This window comes from Hyperolius riggenbachi, chromosome 5 (genome assembly GCF_040937935.1).
Source record: "Hyperolius riggenbachi isolate aHypRig1 chromosome 5, aHypRig1.pri, whole genome shotgun sequence".
NCBI lineage: Eukaryota > Metazoa > Chordata > Amphibia > Anura > Hyperoliidae > Hyperolius > Hyperolius riggenbachi.
In genome coordinates this window covers 124,011,525-124,031,059 of record NC_090650.1, presented here as the reverse complement: position 1 = coordinate 124,031,059, position 19,535 = coordinate 124,011,525, and the positions used below count along the sequence as shown (strand labels likewise).

Below are 19,535 nucleotides of genomic sequence, written 5' to 3'. Positions count from 1 at the left end.
CGGGCTTGAAAAACTTATCCAAGAATAACAAATTTAGAGTTTTGAGAAAAGGATAAATACTATTTAAACAACACCAAATTAGTGTTTTAGCTCATTAAAAGCAATTGTAAATGCTTAGAAATTGTTTAGAACCAATTATCGTGTACTATGATTAAATATATATTTCTCAAGGGGTACTTGGAATAATGTTTACTATGCTAGGGGGTACTTTGCAAGTACAGGGTTTGAAAAGGGGTACATACCAATCAAATGTTGAGAAACACTGCTCTATGATACTATTTTATTATTATTATTATTATATAGTATTTATATAGCGCCAACATATTACGCAGCGCTGTACAGAGTATATATGTATATATCTTGTCACTACTAAACAGGAATGCCTAAGATAAAATACAGCACAAAGCAGTAACCATATAGCATGTATATACATTTCAGCTGGTGCCGCTCTTACCGAATACTCTCTCATCGTTGATATTCTTAATGCAGAACCAGAGCCCTGCGGGGAAAGTACAAACTAATATGTGGAGATCAAAGAAGAAGGAGACCCACGTCGTTGGCTGGTGTTCTGACACTGAGGCAATGATAGGGATGTGAATTTTTGCATACCTGTTAAATAAAAACACAAAGTCTTATAAAAAATAAACTAACCGCACCTGAAAAAAATATGAATATAAAAGGTCACAGAAGGGATAAAATACACCTAGGTATATCTCAGCTAGGCCAGATGCCCAGTACAGATCGCAATCACCATTTTAGGAAGCGTTTTGTATAGCAATTTTAGAAGCAATTTTATATTAGTGCTTGCGATTTAGCAATTTGCAATTTCTTTTTTTTTTTTATTAATTTTTAATTTATTTGATTCGGGTAGTGAAATTGCAAATTGCTTTTCTCCAGCGACTTTGCAGTGGTCATATCTTGGAGTGCAACAACTCTATAAATGCAGCATGACCTGCGATTTTCCTAATCTCAATAGCTCCTGCAGGCTTGCCTCCATTGTCTGACTAACCTAGCGTTTTTTTTAAACTGTTAGCAATTCAGAAACGCTGCTAAAAAAAACAAAGCAAAAAACAAAAAACTCTTGTAGGGCATAGCACTCAGATTTTAGAATAAGAAAAGCTACAGTTCAGGGTAAATAGACATTAACAAAAATGCAGGCATAAGTTGCAATCCTTTCATCCGTGAATTGCAAAAAAGTGTTTTGTTTTTTTACAGCTGTCTGTGGCTGCGATTTCCAGGTCTTACTGCAGTTTAGATTCTTTAGCTAAAAACAGACATGACTAAAATCCCCAATAGGCAACTACATGAAACACTGTCATTTAATATAATTGCAATACAAAAGTTTTCCTGCAAATTTTGAGTGGAAAGAAGCGTTTGAAATTTAAACAGGTGACTGCACAATCGGATTACAATTAAAACCCAAAAATTGGCCATTTTTTGTCAGATTATTCTGCGAGAAAACTGCTGCTAAAAGCCAATGGACAAAGCCACTGAACCTGATGTTAACAATGACCTTTTCGTTCCAGACGAAACAGTCTGGCCAATCTTACACTGCTGAACTGATGGCAATTTCACTGGGATCGAAGGTATAAAGAGCTTTTATTATGGTTCCGTGCCAAAACATTTGAGGAGAAACCTGCCAACTGCTTAAATACCAATTGCCTCTAAACAAGGGATGTGCCTTGCAATTTCACAGGTCAGCTTTCTGCCCAGATGCCTGATCCTCCCTGGCTGTTCAGTTGGCTGGATTTTACCTTCCACAGAGCTCTACAATGCCAGCCAGCTGTAGCCATGTAAAACACTTTGGTGTAATGCATGTAGACCGGCGGGGGAAGACTGTCGCATCACCTGCTTTTCTTTTACATGAAGAGAAAAACAGTAATTTAACCTCTGCCTGAATGCCATACTCTGTGCACCTGCAGAAAACAGAGCACTGGCGGCTCCTTCAAGGATAAGAAAGCATTTCAGGAAAACGAGGAAAGCTCAGGCTATATCGCCCTCTCGCTTTGGTTCACCTGTCACAGGCTGGCAGCCAGAGGGGATATTGATCAAATGCACCTGCGTAACAACCTGACTAACAATGATCACCTGCAGGATGCTCTGGCATTCTGTGTGGCAGGGCAGCTATTCCAAGATTTACTAGCTATGCAGGTGTGTCTATCCCTCACAATAAGTGAGCCAGGAGAGCGGAGCTGTACAGCTTACATGACGAGAATGTAAAGGTTCATTTTTTTTATTATAAAAAAAAGACCATTTACAGTTGCTTTGCATACTGTAAAGTTTATTAAAGGTTACCAGAGAACTTCATAATGTGCAATTGGATTGCGCACTGAATAATCACTTATAGCTTATTACATTTTTTCCTTCAAGTTATTAGCATTAAATCTTTTAATATTTGCTATATTTTCCTATGTTGTACATCTCAGTGTTGCCAACTCATCCCTTTAATTACTGACACATCTAAGTTATACAGGTTCTGGGGCTACTTACACATAATGAGTGCCTTAACTGCATCTACCTAGCCATGAAACCTGTATGATTCATATGTGTCAGTAATTAAAGGGATGAGTTGGCATCACTGGTACATCTTGTAAGCAATATGGGCATCCGTGTGATAATTTGAAATGTATGAGTGAGTGTGCAATCACATGAAGTGGCGTGCTGCACTGCCACACTATGCTATGCGGTGTATCTTGGTTCAATATAAGGCTGTAGATACTCCATGAATGCTTGTCTGACCATCAGCACTTTGAGCGTTTTTTATTCTAAATGCCCCCATTGACTAGTATAAAAATTGCGGGAAAATTGCTGCGATCACGGCAATTTTACCACAAGTCAATGAGAGTGTTTTTAAATAAAAAAAAAACTCAAAGCGCTGATGGTCAGAAAAGCACTCAGTGTGTCTACAGCCTAACTGAATGGGACTGTGTGGCCAGATGCTCTTTTTAAAGGATACCCAAAGTGAGAGGTATATGAATGCTGCCATATTTATTTCCTAGAAAACTATGCCAGTTGCCTGGAAGTTCTGTTGATCTTCTGGGATAAGTAGTGTCTGAGTCAAAACCCTGGAACAAGCATGGATAATCCAGTAAAACCCGAGTCAGCTGACTCTGAGTCCTTGATCTGCTGCATGCCCGTTCAGGGTCTATAGCTATAAGTATTAGAGACAGGGTCAGGACTGCCAGGCAACTGGTACGGTTTAAAAGGAAATAAATATGGCAGCCTCCATATACCTTTCACCTCGGGTATTCTTTAAAGCTATAATAGCTGCTAAACAGATGATGAGAATTTTGGCAAGCGACAGCAGCGGTGTGTGCGCTGAACTGTGACATAGTTGGCACCACACCAAGTGTGACTGGGCCCTGATAACTTCTGACACAAAAGAGCACCACTATACAAGGCTTGCTTTCATCTTACTAGCCTACTGACAACTCCACTCAGCGTAACAAAGGTGGTTGCTGGTTTCCTGCAGCAGTTCACACACAGCTGTGATGCAAGGGATTTGCCCAATGGCCTCAATTCACTAAGGTTTATCAAACAGAGATTTCTCTGCGGTTTTTACCTTCTGCTATCTGTACAAGCTGAAACACTTCTATGATTGTTTACTAATTGTAGCTATCTGACTGATAAGCAAACAAACAAGATAATGTAATCACTTGAGTTTGGATTTAATCTACATTTGAGGGGACACGGGCAGGTGCAGCAAGGTGATGTCACAAGGCCAATTCCTGAAAGATTTAATGCTGAAATCTATTGGTAATCGGCCTGCAGTTTATGGTGGCCAACAGATCTCTCTCCGATCAGACTGTTTGAATGCTGTTCTGCTACAATTTTATTCTTCTGGTAGTAGGTTTTAGGCTGTAACTTCTCTTTTAAAAGCAAAGAAGTGGTGCAGAGTTTCATTCCACTTTAAAGCAATACTGAATAGACCCTGAAAAAAGTTACATACTCGCCTACATAGATGAAAGGTTTTGGATCCCATATAGTGCAGTGGACCAAGGGCACAGAAAGGGAGTACTAGGAAGCATCAGACGCAGACCCTTCCCTCTACATAAGTGAGTATTCTAATTTTTTTTCAGGCTTGCTTCAGATTAGCTTTAACAACAAACTGCAAACATAACTGTGAAACTGGTGCAATGTGGCTTAATATGTTCGACTTTTTAGCAAAAAACATTTGAACAAGTGATTACACGTATCAGATTTCTGAGATATGACAAGCCAGGATTTTCTGGCCTTATTAGTGTTTACAGAAAGAATTTGTGCAAGAATCCGGAAAGGAGGACACAATATTTTACAAGCTTTGTTAAACAGTACATACCCTGTGTCCCAAAGGGAATAAAACCTTCCACTCCAAGGAGCAATGTACCCTGCAAAAAAACACAAGCATCGGCTTGAGAAAAAATATACTGAAAACAATTCCTCATTTGATACGGTTATAGTTTGTGTGCAATATAATTACAGGTTGCATATTTACCAGATCCACAATTCTGTCAGATAATACAGTTATATATTTTGTCCATTTGTTAAAAACAGAAATCCTCAATATGTTTGCATTGGGTAAGCCGTTTGTACACCAGAAGGTCAGGCTGCCCAGCGCTCCTCATTCTTGGCTCCAGGCAATGCAGTCCACAAGTGATCCAGCAGTCCACAGTTGTTACGAAAATCTAACTGCTCTGAGTATTCAGAACATGCAGTAATCATTCCATCACATACTCAGCAATTCATTACAACACCAAACATCTTTCAGTCATGGGAGGTGACCTAATAAATCCACCTGCAAAAGTGTACACTAGAAATGAGCTGCATCTCACTGTTCTTGAAATATAACCCACTGTGGTTCTTGAACAGAGTACTTAACACCATTCTTATTTTTAACTACAGGTATCTCTGTATAGTTTACGGGTTGAGGGAGCACAAATATCTTTTATTCACAACACTCCGGTACATTATGCAGTACTGAAAGAGGCACGAGTTACAAAGTTGCACGCTATGACGTAAGGACACAAGAGGACTTTGCCCAATGGAACTTATAATCTAGTATCTGCAGGTAATTCAAAATACCTTGTGATGAATTTTAAACAATATGGAGATCTCTTTTCCAGTTTGATACTAGATCATTTGGTTATTCCAAAAGGAACATTTGTGTAGATTTTTTCTGCACAGAAAAACGTTCAGAAATCCTGACAAGTGGAAACAGTCCCATCCACTTGTATTGTCTATGCGACTCTGCATTTAGGAAACGCATGCAGATTCGCTCTAGTGGAAACGGGCCCTTAGGGTGCATAGTTACGCAAGACATGTCAAAGACTTGCAAATATCTGCCTCATTCTCACAAATATACTATAAGGGCAGGAGCCCACTAACGCAGTTGTGTCCGCTTTTCAGCATCTGTAACATTGATTTGTTGCTGAAAAGCGGACACAACTGCGTTAGTGGGCTCAGGCCCTTATGGTTACAATTCAGATCAGTTAAAGGGACCGTGACATATTTTACATGTAATTAAATAAATTTAGATTAGTTATAGAAAAGATTTTCATTTACGGTAGCTTGCCTGCATGCTTCATTTCAAACGAATGCATTATATTGCTATGGGAATCTACTCATAAGCACACAGAGTACCGTATTTTCCGCCGTATAAGACGCACTTTTTCTCCCCCCAAAATAGGGAGAAAAAGTCCCTGCGTCTTATACGGCAAAGGCAGGGAATCCCCAACTTGCGAATGCCCGCCGATATGAACCACCGACCCGACGCCATTGGGGATTCCCTGCCTGTGTGTGCGCTCGCTGTGCCTGGCTCCCCTGCGTGCTTAAGGTGTCCCCCTCTAACTTCCTCCTGCCCCCTCCATGTGTGCATCTCCCCGGTGCCCGCCCCACCCCCCCCCCGCGCGTGTCTCCGATATCCTCCGATATCTAGCCTTCCTCTCTCCGGGTCTGCAGCTGCAGCGGCTTACCTCCTATATGCCGCCGGGAAGACTGCAGACACCCGGCTACTCCATGTGTTCCCTCTACTGCGCGGCTTGTACTGATTGCGTCATCAGTACAAGCCGCGCAGTAGAGGGAACACATGGAGTAGCCGGGTGTCTGCAGTCTTCCCGGCGGCATATAGGAGGTAAGCCGCTGCAGCTGCAGACCCGGAGAGAGGAAGGCTAGATATCGGAGGATATCGGAGACACGCGCGGGGGGGGGGTGGGGCGGGCACCGGGGAGATGCACACATGGATGGAGGGGGCAGGAGGAAATTAGAGGGGGACACCACGCAGGGGAGCCAGGCACATGCCACAAGGGGGGAAACAAGACTGATGAGAGGGACACAGGAGGACACATGGGGAGGACACATGGGGAGGACACAGACTGACACAGGAGGACACATGGGGAGGACACAGACTGACACAGGAGGACACATGGGGAGAGGGACACAGGACGACACATGGGGAGAGGGACACAGACTGACACAGGAGGATACATGGGGAGACTGACACAGGAGGATACATGGGGAGACTGACACAGGAGGATACATGGGGAGACTGACACAGGAGGATACATGGGGAGACTGACACAGGAGGACACATGGGGAGAGGTGCACAGGAGGACACATGGGGAGACTGACCCAGGAGGACACATGGGGAGACTGACCCAGGAGGACACATGGGGAGACTGACCCAGGAGGACACATGGGGAGACTGACCCAGGAGGACACATGGGGAGAGGTGCACAGGAGGACACATGGGGAGACTGACCCAGGAGGACACATGGGGAGACTGACCCAGGAGGACACATGGGGAGACTGACCCAGGAGGACACATGGGGAGACTGACCCAGGAGGACACATGGGGAGACTGACCCAGGAGGACACATGGGGAGAAGGGGCAGTCAGGACACGTGGGAGACAGGTAGACAAGGTGCACATGGGGAGAAGGGACACACAGGACACATATGGGAGACAGGACACATGGGGAGACGGACACAGGAGGACATATGGGGAGAAGGGGCAGTCAGGACACATGGGGGAAACAGGACACAGAGGGAAACAGGCAGACAGGGTACACATGGGGGAGACAGGCAGACAGGTACTCATGGGGAGAAGGGGCACACTGGACACATAGAAAAACACATGGGGCATACAGCAGGACAGATGGGGCACACAGGAAGAGACATGAGGTACACAGGAGCACACAACATGTACAAGACGCTCCTGGAATATGGACGCACCAGGTTTAGTATTTTTTTCCTGGTTTTTGCCCTCTAAATTTGGGTGCGTCTTATATTCCGGAGCGTCTTATACGGCGCGAAATACGGTAGCTCTTATTTGTCTCAGCCCAACATACATCATAAAGCAGGAAAAAATGTGTGAACTCAATAAGGCTGTACAGCAAACCTTGTCTCCAGAAAATAGAGTACCTTGTTAAAAAGAGGACATCTAAAGAAAGGTGTATTGAGAATATGAATTTATTTTATCATGGTGAAAAGTGCATTGTATATTTTTAGAACAATTATTAATAAATAAACCAGTGGAATATAGCAATTATCTGCAGAAAAACTTTAAAGGCTGGCCATACATTTGGCGACTTATTGACCATCCAATTTGATTATAATAATCGAATTGGATGAAAATTGATGCCGCCAAGTGAATGCTCAACTGACCACGCGACCAATTTCGGGCCAAAAATTGGTCGCATTTTTAACTACACATGCTGCAACATGTCGGGCCAAATTTGGTAAGGTGTGGAGGTACGGTGGCTGATTTCGGAACGAGCGACTAAACCCCTGCTGCAATGTATAAATGTGTAACCTCTTCCCCCCCCCCCTCCCCCGCATTTATACATCACCTGTCCTGTAGCAGCCTCCGAGCAGTGTCCATCCATCTCTCCGAGTTCTAACAGCCGCTTACACTCATATGCACTAGCAGCGCATAGCGCCTGAAAAACAGGCACTATGCACCGCTAGCGTGTATGTGCGTATGTGGCTGTTAGAACCCGGAGAGATGGAGGGACACCACGCAGAGGACATGTAATGTATAAATGCACACACTGGGGTGTGGGGGGGAGTGGGGCACATTTATACATTGAGGGCAGCGGCAGTGCGGACGCAATGGACTCAGACGATTCCCTGAAGATTTCATGCTGAAATCAGACGGGAATTGGCCTATAGTATATGGGCAGCTTTGACAAAGAAATGTATCACTAATCAGATTCGATTAGAGATAAATTTGTCTCTTTGTCGAATCTGCCCATAATCGTCAGTTGTATGGCTACCTTAAAGGATTTAGATACACTCCCCTAATGGGCAAGAACAGCTCATATATATTATGTAAACTACCTGTGTAGGTCAAATAGATGACAGTTAAGAAGACAACACCAGCGGCCAGAGATACTCCGAGGAAGAAGAGCGTCTGGAACTCCTGCTTCGTTAGCTTATCTCTTAGGTACTGAAGAAAAGCATATGCCTGCAGAAGGGCAAAGACACCTAAAATAGCCAAAAAAATCATAATTAATAAAGAAGTAAAAAAAAAAAAAATATGAATTTACATTTATACAATTTAAAGTATATTTCAGTCAGGATTCAGGAAAAGGCACTGCACTGAAACAGCATTAGTCCGAGTAATGAATGATCGTCTTACTGCAAGGGACAAGGGTGATTGCTCAATTCTGATTCTTCTTGACTTGTCTGCAGCATTTGATACTGTGGATCATGATATACTTATCCAGCGACTGAAAAATTACTGTGGCCTAAAGGGTACTGTTCTCAGCTGGTTTCAGACCTTCCCATCTGGTAGGACACCGCAAGTATGTCTGGGCACACACTACTCTAATCCAGTGTCACTTGCCTATGGAGTTCCACAGGGTTCTGTGCTATCACCATTACTCTTTGCAGTCTACATGCTCCAACTGGGCAAAATAATCCAGAACTATGGCCTAGGATAGCATTGTTATGCAGATGACACAACTGTATCTGTCCAAGCCTGGCACCCAAGACCCATCAGCATCCATAAATGAGTGTCTAGTGGATTTACAAAATTGGATGAACACCAGCTGGTTGAGGCTGAACTCTGACAAAACAGAGGTGTTGGTGGTAGGTGGTCCACACATGATGGATAAAGTTCAAAACGTTCACCACCTCAAACTAGTAATTGGGGAGATACCGTACAGTACAAAGACTCTGTTCGAAACCTTGGGGTGATCCTGGATGGAAATCTAAAACTCAGACAGCAGGTATCAGCTGTCGTCAAGTCTTCCTTCTTCCATCTAAGAAATATAGCGAAAATCAAACACCTTATCCCAGCTGAAGACCTACCTACCCTGGTTCATGCATTTGTATCCTTCCGCCTAGACTACTGCAACGCCCTGTTCATTGGATCTACAGATAAGGTTCTGTGCCCCTTACAATTAGTACAGAATGCTGCAGCCAGACTCCTAGCCAATGCCCCCCCGCAGCTCACACATCACCCCAGTAATGTAAACTCTTCACTGGTTGCTAGTAAAATGGAAAATCAATTTTAAGATCTGCCTGCTGACATTCAAGGCTCTAAACCACATGGGACCCAAATACATAGCGGCTTTATTGGAACTTGATGCCCCTCCACGCACCCTCCGCTCTGCCAACAAGATGAAGCTGGTTATTCCCATGATACACTTAACATGTGGTGCCCAGGCCTTTTCCTATGCAGCCCCTACTCTATGGAACTCACTTCCACAATCAGTACGAGAGGCTCCTTCTCTGGACAGCTTTAAAAAAAGGCTAAAAACTCACCTCCTTTCCCTAGCCTTTGAAACTGCATAATGCAGGGTCACAGTGCTTTGAGTCCCCAGGGAGAAAAGCGCTATAGAAATATTATGGTTATTGTTAAAGAGGAACTGTCGCGAAAATCAATTTAAAAACACAAATAAGTACATTTTCCCCAGAGTAAAATGAGCCATAAATTACTTTTCTCCTATGTTGCTGTCACTTACAGTAAGTAGTAGAAATCTGTCATTACCGACAGATTTTGGACTAGCCCATCTTCTCATAGGGGGTTCTAAGGGATTTCTTTATTTTTAAAAGCACTTTGTGAATGGCAGTTGCTCTGTCCAACTGCCAAAATAGTGTGCAGCGAGCAGGGAGGTTGACTAGCATCTTAATGTAAATCATTTTCAGGGAATGTCTTTATAAAGAACAAAGGCCATGCTGAGAATCTCCTATGGAGGGATGGACTAGCCCAAAACCTGTCGGTAATGTCCGATTTCTACTACCTACTGTAAATGACAGCAACATAGGAGAGAAGTAATTTATGGCTCATTTTACTCTGGGAGAAATGTACTTCTTATTTATGTGTTTTAAATTTTAAGATTTTTGCGACACTTCCTCTAAGTAATGGTTTCCATTTCCTACTCCTATAACCAACATACAAGAAAGACAACTCAATTCACGCTAAGGGCCTGTACACAATGGCTGCATAGCGCTGCGATTTAAAAAAATCACATGTGAATTTTTTTTAAGCGCAAAGCCTTGCTTTATTTTCATGAATGCTTTGTGATAAAAAAAATTCATGAGATTCTAAAATTGCAGCACAACACAGCCTGTGTACAGGCCCTTACTCCCATCACACTAAGCCCTGAAACATGTCCGAATTCTGTATACATCACATCTGACTGCGGGTATCATATTTGTACAGTGGTAAATGGTGTTAGCGTTACATCAGATGTAACAGGACCCATATTGTCCAAAAAGTCTGGTTCTTAGATATTCATTTGTACTCGAATTCACAGATGAGTTTTTATGGTCTCTGGAAGTCATTTCTTTCTAAATGGCCATTCTTTGGCAGATTTTGACACGGTTTTGTGGTTTGCCCATTTGAGATGATCATTCGTGAAATGGTTCCCACAAATATCAGTTTTAAAGACTTGTAACCATTTCTTGGCAGCAACAGTTGATCAACTTTTTTTTCAGAGGTTTTCTGGAATTTCTTTTGTTTAAAGTATGATATGCTGCTTGTCTCGAGGGAACTTCACATGAATGAAAAGGTCCCATTTAAAGGGAACCTGAAGTGAAAAGTATATAAATGTTTCCATATGTATTTCCTTTTAATCAATAGCAGTTGCATGGCAGTCCTGCTGGTCTATTTGGCTGCAGGAGTGTCTGAAGCCCACCAGAAACAAGAATGCAGCGAATCTTGTCAGCTCTGAAAATGTCCGAAACACCTGATCTGCTGCATGCTTGTTCAGGGTCTATGGCTAAAAGTATTCGATGCAGAGGATCAGCAGGACAGCCAGGCAACTGGTATTGCTTAAAAGACATATATAGCAGCCTCCATATCCCTTTCATTACAGTAACAAAAACTTCCAGGACAAAGGCACAAACAATATCGCAGTCCTAGTGATTTTACCTGCAGCAGCCATGTGCTCACTAGTCCGGATGGGCTGGAATCCGACAAATGGAATTTGCATTGACAGTATTAAACCCACAATGTAGAAAGTGCTGTATGCTGCAAAGAGAGAGAAGACAGAACGTTTACAATTAAATACATTTGCTACATTCAGAATGTCGGCAATATTAACTTTATTGCAATGGGTGCTGCCCTGTCATCCGATTCTTCCTTTTCAGCACCCACAAATAAAATGTACTCTGTATCTCTCATCCTTTTTTTATTTTTGCTTTCAATGGTTTTATTGAAACATTAAAAAAACATTCCATACAGTGGAACATTTCTTTAGATTTACATCAAGGCATGAAACAGAATTGTCTTAATGAGTCGAGAAAAAATAAAACAAGATATCTTGTAAGGAAAAATGAGTGAAACTACAACGGAACAAAAATAAAAAGGATTAGGAGGTTGAATTATTGGGATTGTGAAGAACAGTGGGCATTGTAAAAATTCAAACCTGACAGAGAGCATCTAAGTAACTTACTCCTGTATCTCTTTTCCTAAGAGAACACTCAACCAAACCCAAAATGGAAGTTAAAAAGAAACTTTAGCGAAAGGAGGGGGGGGAGGCAATCAATACATTGCAAAGTGAGAAGTTAGAAAATAGAAGTGAGATCAAGAAATAATTGATATTCGCCATGTAATTTGTTCACGTTTTTTGATCCACACTCAGCCTGCATGTAATCATCTTTACTACTGACATGAAAAAAAAAAAAAAAGACCGCACCAAATGTCATTTATAACCACACCCCTAACAATGTGATAGGCTAAAAGTTTTTCCCCCCTATAAAATATACATATGTGCAGAGGGAGATACTGGTTGCTTGGCAGTTGGAAACAGCTGTCATTTCCCACAATGCAACAAGGCCTGACATCACACTGTGGGAGGGGTTTCACCACAATATAAGCCATACAGACCCCCCTATGATCTATTCGAGAAAAGGTCAAGCCTTCTCATGGGAAAGGGGGCATCAGCTACTGATTGGGATGAAATTAAATCCCTGGTTACAGTTCCTCTTTAAAAATTCTGGAAGCACGTTTGGAGTGAATTGTAGGTATCACTTTTGGCAATCAATATTTAAATGTAGAAATTTGCGAGAGCTCCTTATTTGCAGTTGCAGAGCTATTCATATACAGTAGATATAAGACCCTGCACTGGCTGTTATCCTGTTCAGAAAGTCGAGTCTGAAATTATACTTCCTGTGAGTCCAGGAGTCTACAGTCACCTGTGTTGGCATAGTGAGTGTTACAAGAACCCACCCATCTCTTGTGATACTGTATTATAATGAATAATTTTCCATTCTTATACAGCCCTGAAACTCCTCTGACCTCAATGCCATGATTCGGCACATTTTAACCCAAAAAGGAATCTGAGTTTTCGCTAAAGCTTCTGCTATCCCTACATAAACAATTGACACTGGGAGTCGGTTGATAATTACTTTAGACACACACAATAAAAAGATAGAGAAAAATGAAAGCAGCTCTGCAAGAACCGCAAGCCACACGCTGTATTCAACCTTTTGTCTTTCAGATGCGCGTTTTGCTGCTGAGCACTTTTTTCCTTGAGGTTATTGAGGGAAATAATTTTTGTGTAATTTGAACAATGTTTTCATCCCAGCACTGGCGTAACTTGCAGCATGCAGGTGGTCTCACTACAAAGTCAAGGCATGTCACATCCACTTAATAGGGAAGGCTGTACCCTAATAATATCCTGTAAGGAAGCTTTTACATAATAACTGCTAGAGTGCCATCCTGTGGAAATAATGGGAAATATGCAACACTCATCAGAAGATATGACTCATGCATAAATATAAGAACAAAACACTGAATTACTAAAGCTAACAAAATGACAGACTTCTTTCCAGAGTCGTATACCTACTGCCAGTTAGGATTGGCTGTTGTCAAGCTAAATTTTAGCTTCAAACTCTCTGTTTTGGAAAGACATTTCCGATTCGATTCTGTAGCTGTGTGTCCCTATCATCCTTTTAGATCTGATGTCTTTATCTAGTACAGAGTGGTTACACCTCTGACACCAATAATTAGCAGTGATGATCACAAAATTAACTAATATGTTAATTAGCCTACTAATGGGATTACCGAACCACAGCTTCTAGAAGCTAATCCAGTTAACCAGCTGCTGTGTTCATTTTTCTGTAATTTGATAGCCCCCAACTTCTAGCTCTCTGGTGAACCTAAGCTAGGCATGCTATACTAAACTCAGGCTGTGGCCGTTGGGGGCTTGCTGAATCTTTAAACATCAGTGACCCCTCCGATCCCATGGTTACTCTCCTTGCCCAGTCTGTCGAAGATGCTCTATCGTGTGCAGGGTTGACGTCCCTCCTCTCTTCATAGCATAGTAATGCATCTATACAGCGTTACATGTGCCCATGTTTATCTCGTGACAAATAAGTTCAGGTAAGCCTTGATATCAAGGAAAAGTATCAAATCAGCCTAAAGGCCCCATTCTTACTCAGAACCACAAAACGCAATCTCTATCACCAAGTGATTTTGCATTGCTATTTTTCATGATTTTACCGCAACTGCGTTTTGCAATTCTCATTCCAGTGAATTGCAGATAAAATGCTGTGCGCAGCACGCCTGCATTTGTCGTAAATCATGCCACAATGTGAGTAGGCCCATAGGATTACTTGTGCTGCAGCACTTTGCTGATTGTCAGCGATCAGCAAAGAGCAAAATGCTGGCTGAAAGCACCTGACTGAGAACGGGGCCTAAATTCAATAAGGGCAACCTTGAAGCATACTTGTGACAGACTCGGAAATACCAAAATATATAAAAGATAAAACAATACACAGATAACCTGCAGGTAGTGATTGCAGAATTGACACACACCGCCAGGCCAGCGCCTGCGCACTACTGACAGACCTAGCCGGAAGTTCCCCCGAGGTCACAACTCAGTTAAAAATATAGTCTGCTGAAGATCAACACACGTTTCCTTAATTTTCAAGATATGAAGCAGATTTCTATCCTATTGCTGGGATAATTTCAGTTTTGAGAGGCCGGTTTTGTACAAGCTAATCTCTGGCTTTTTTTTTTATTTTTTATTTTTTTTGAGAGAGAGAGAGACCAGCAGCAGGATGTAAAGTACCTACAAAATACAGGTGATTATGCACCGGCAGCGCCCATCAAACCCCACTTTGCTTTGCCTTGACCTCTTTCAATCTCTGGGTGTGTAGATTTTTTTTCACTGTTTTAAACTGGGCACATGCATTTTTCCCACAAAGTAGTAAAATCTTATTTTTTGACATTTCCTGCTCTTTTCAAAACAAACAACTATGCTCCTGCATAACAGGACATAATGGATTTAACATTTATAGCTGCCATTACTGAAGGGAGTTTATGAGCCTTTTCATTATGTAAACAAACTTTTCTGCTTTAGCTTATCAAGTCTGTAAGGGTAAAGCAAGTACAGATAGTCCCGTACTTATGCTGGGAATACTCCATGAGATTTTTTGGCAAATAGATGGTTCGATAGTTAATGTACAACAGGTCCGATCTGATTTTCAATCGTTTTCCTGATCGATTTCTAATAGAAGTGAATGGAAATCAATCAGAAAAACAGTCGAAAAATCGGGCAGTAAATCTGCTGAAAAATCTCATAGTGTATTCCCAGCATTACAGATGACTCAAGTTGAGGCCTGTACACACGCTAGATTCTGCTTCAGCTTATAAAGTCTGTAAGGGTAAAGCAAACAGAGTACAGACAGTCCCCTACTTCAGATGACTCGAGTTCAGGCCCGTACACACGCTAGATTAAAGCCGGCTGAGGCAGCAAGTAACAACCGCCTCAGTCGATAATCCAAAGTATGTACAGCCGCCCGCCCCAGACAAGGCAGGAAGATCAATTAGGCCTATAGCTATGTTCTCCGAGCATATGAAGTCAAACCTGCGCCCTATCGTCAGCCCTGCCCCCCCCCCCCCCCCCCCCACCCACTGCAACAGAACACATCCTCAGTTTGCAGGCTGAGTACGCATCTGTACAGCCTCAGCCCAATGGTGTCACCCGAGGGATCTTGTCCCACTCTCTGTCGACAACATCAATCTAGTCTGTGTGTGGGCCTTTGTAATGTTTCGTACAAACAAAGTTGTCTTATGAACAAAATGTAGGGTACTGTTTTTATTAGATATTTCGTTGTTATATGTTACAGTACAGTGTTCTCCCTAACACATTTACTCTGGTACTCTGCCTGGCTAATTTAGTTAAGTTCCTGGCAGTGGCAAAGGAGCCATGGTTGCAAAGGTCACAGTAGCCCGTCATTGAGCTCTTTGAAGGACTCACCCTGATCCATCCATTGCTGAGTCAGCCAACAAATGGGATTCTAAGGCCCCGCCTCGAGCCTGCCACTCCTGCCCCCAACCAAGCAGCATTTTGCACAAGTTTGTCCCTGATCAAGAAAACCAGCAGTGAGCACAGAAACGTGGGCTGTAGGGCCCAGACCTCTGTGCCAATGGCACCACCACCAGATCTTCAACAGTAGTGAGTTTTTTCACCAACCACACTCTGGCACCATCCTCCACTCTTACTCCCCAAGCACCCTCAGTCAACACATCTCTCACTCTTCCCTTCCTCAACACACAAAAATCCCTCACCTGCCCAATCAGTGTCCGAGTCTTGCGCAGCACTTTTATAGTCCACATTGTTTATACCAGTATTGTGTGGAGGGTTCTGATTACATTCACATTTGGAGTTTTTAATGGTTTGATTGTTTTTAATTTGCCCACTGTAAAATCTTTCCTCTCCATGATTTAAGGTAAGTACACACATCAGATCATTTTTAAACGAACGATCGTTCTAAACGAGCAATCAAAGATCGACAAGAATAAAGTAACGACCGTTCAACGACCAAGCAGAACACACACATAAATGATGTAAAGAACGATATTTTAAGGGAAGTGAGGTAATGTACGTATGTAAAACGACATAGACCGACCAATTAATGTACTGATATGAACGATCGTCGGTTAAGTGTTTGTATGAACAGTGTATGTCATGAATGCATGAGAGCGTGTAGCTATGCGAGTGTGGGTAGTAATGACTGTGTCTTTACTTTAAAATAATAATAAAAAAAAAATAATATTTATTTAAAAAAAGAACGTTCGTTCATTCAACGCACGCGTACGGATTAGAAGTCCGCGGCTGTATACGTAGCGCATGCATTCTGTGTCAAATGATCGTTCTATATCGGTAAATTAGCTGTACACACTTTGGTCGTTACAAAAAAAATCAACAGGGCGTATCAAAAACGACTAACGATATTGGTCGTGTACACGCGTCGTTGGAAATAGTTTATGTTTGCATGAACGATCGTCTGTTGTGCATGCAAAAATCGATCGTTCTCGTTCATGTACAAACGATTTTTATCTGACGTGTGTACGAACCTTTACATTCTGAAATTCATCACTGGTGGTGACATCTTTAGCTCTGCCAGGTGATCTGTACGGAATGTTTATTTACTGAAAGTTTTATACTCTGAGCATAGAACTTTCTTTAAATAAACATTCCGTACAGATCACCTGGCAGAGCTAAAGTTGTCCCCACCAGTGATTAATTTCAGAATGTAAATCAGGGAGAGGAAAGATTTTACAGTGGGCAAACACCAACTAATCTATAAACGAATATTGTATTACTATTATTGATTTATAAAGCGCTAACATATTCCATGGTGCTATACAAAGCTGGAAAACCACAAAGGGTACATAATGATACAGACAATGTTATACATCAAATATAGACATAATACAAAAAACAGAACTGGTGGTTACAATGACAGATGTTACATGATGAATAAAAATGCTTAACAGAGTGCAAGCTATGAAACGATGAACAAAATCCAAGACACAAAAGGGTGAGAGAGCCCTGTCCTTGTGAGCTTACAATGCAGAGAAATATGTGTGTGTGTGTGTGTGTGTGTGTGTGTGTGTGTGTGTGTGTGTGTGTGTGTGTGTGTGTGTGTGTGTGTGTGTGTGTGTGTGTGTGTGTGTGTGTGTGTGTGTGTGTGTGTGTGTGTGTGTGTGTGTGTGTGTGTGTGTGTGTGTGTGTGTGTGTGTGTGTGTGTGTGTGTGTGTGTGATTAAAGATGTACAAAGGTTGGAAAGTAATGGATGTGCTGTGAAAAGGCATTCCAGATGAGGGGTGAGGCAGGTGAGAAGTCTTGTATACATGAATGTGAGGAGGTAATTCTAGAGGAGGACAAAAGAGACTCCTGTGTAGATCTGAGATTGCGGTTGGGTTGGTATCTGAAAACTAGTGAGGAGATGTACGGGGGAGAGAGATTGTGGAAAGCTTAGTAAAGCCCCGTCTACACGAAGCGATCCGGCGGCTAATCGTCTCTTCCGCATCCCCGCTGCGTCCCCGCTCGCCCACGCGTCGGATTCGATCCTCCGCTCGTCCCCACTTATCTTCCGCTCGATTCCCTGCCATTGTCCCCTCGTGGGGAACGAGCAGGGAATCGGCGGTGGCGAAATCCGACCTGACGGATCTTATCAATTGAGCCACATCAGCGGCTCGATTGATAAGTCACATCGCCTCGTGTAGATGAGGCTTAAAACATAAGCAATTTTATTAATTATGTTATTTTCACTACAGTTCCTCTTTAAAAATAATAGCAAGAATAAGCTGTGACCATCAACTACGTCATCAATTCTGAAGACAGTGTATATATTCAATACTGTATTAAGACAATGCTGAAATGACACAGCATTTTACAAAGCACATAGAGGGAGGGAAGGCCTCTAGGCCAAGGGCCACAGTGTGGTCGCAACCTCTGCATCATATTGCTAGGCTTCTTTTCCTACCGCAATTTATGGCCAATTTTGGAGAAGACAAGGAACCTGGCAGCTTGACCATGGATGAAGCAAAGAAAAGCTGAGTATGAACTAAGGTCCCTTCAAATTCTGGTCTAATTTTAAAGCTCTGTATCGACCACTGCAGAGTTCTAGCAATATAAGAAGCCAAAGGTGATGATTATCACCCACATCAGTTATGAGTGGAGCTGGCATTTTACTCTCTTGTGGTTTCTTCCCTCACCTGTCTCAGTAGCTGTAAACTCTGCAGGAACGGGCACTTTCTTACATTTGCTTAATACTAACGGCTGCTGGGTACTGAATACACTTTTTAAGCAGTGCTGGAAAAATGAACCATCAAACAGAAACTTATCATTTACATGTGATGTGCAGCCCTGTGATCTGTAATGTGTTTATAAGCTGAATTTTCAGGAATAATGGCTCAGGACAGTGAAAAGCTGCTTTTAAAGAGTGTAAGCTACAGGAATCCTTTAATCACTTGCTGACTTCTCACTGTAAGGCCACATACAGACATCAGACCATAGTCTTTGGAAAATGAAAGATCACAGACCAATCTTACCACCCTTCATGTAGTATGAGAGCCATACTCTACACAGTCTTTTCTATGGAGCTGAACTCCACATCAGAAAAAAATCATTGCAAGATGCTGCACACACAGATGCTGTACAGACACAAAAGATCAGTATCTGCAAAAGATCTGTTCCTGCCAAAAATCCATTCCTGCAAATTGCAATGATAGTCTATGAGATCTGCAGATCATCATACACACATGATTTAACTGACATTCATCTGCAGATCAGATCCACCAGGATGGATTTTCAGATCTGCAGATCTGCAGATGAATGTCAGCTAAATCATGTGTGTATGATGATCTGCAGATCTCATAGACTATCATTGCAATTTGCAGGAATGGATTTTTGGCAGGAACAGATCTTTTGCAGATACTGATCTTTTGTGTCTGTACAGCATCTGTGTGTGCAGCATCTTGCAATGATTTTTTTCTGATGTGGAGTTCAGCTCCATAGAAAAGACTGTGTAGAGTATGGCTCTCATACTACATGAAGGGTGGTAAGATTGGTCTGTGATCTTTCATTTTCCAAAGACTATGGTCTGATGTCTGTATGTGGCCTAAGAAAACCTTCTCCCCGGCTCCCAATGGTACCCAGCTGTTCCACTAAAGATAAGTGACAGCAATTTAACAACTTTTCTAAGGTAAATACACTAGCCTCAATTGCTGTGATAAATATGTCACATCAAAGCAAAAGTGGTAAACATATATATATATATACACACAAAAATCACCAATTTATGAGGAGG

General features: G+C 42.2%; 1 protein-coding gene across 1 annotated transcript in view; it reads right to left on the bottom strand.

Moving 5' to 3' along the window:
- STT3B (STT3 oligosaccharyltransferase complex catalytic subunit B) overlaps positions 1–19,535 on the bottom strand; it is a 181,086-nt gene that overhangs the window by 35,882 nt on the left and 125,669 nt on the right. Inside the window, exons 6-9 of the mRNA XM_068236220.1 lie at positions 11,359–11,457; positions 8,316–8,462; positions 4,319–4,367; positions 455–609 (exon numbers count right to left, since the gene is read on the bottom strand). Coding sequence (XP_068092321.1) covers positions 455–609; positions 4,319–4,367; positions 8,316–8,462; positions 11,359–11,457 — 450 coding nt within the window. The remainder of the gene's footprint in view (positions 1–454; positions 610–4,318; positions 4,368–8,315; positions 8,463–11,358; positions 11,458–19,535) is intronic.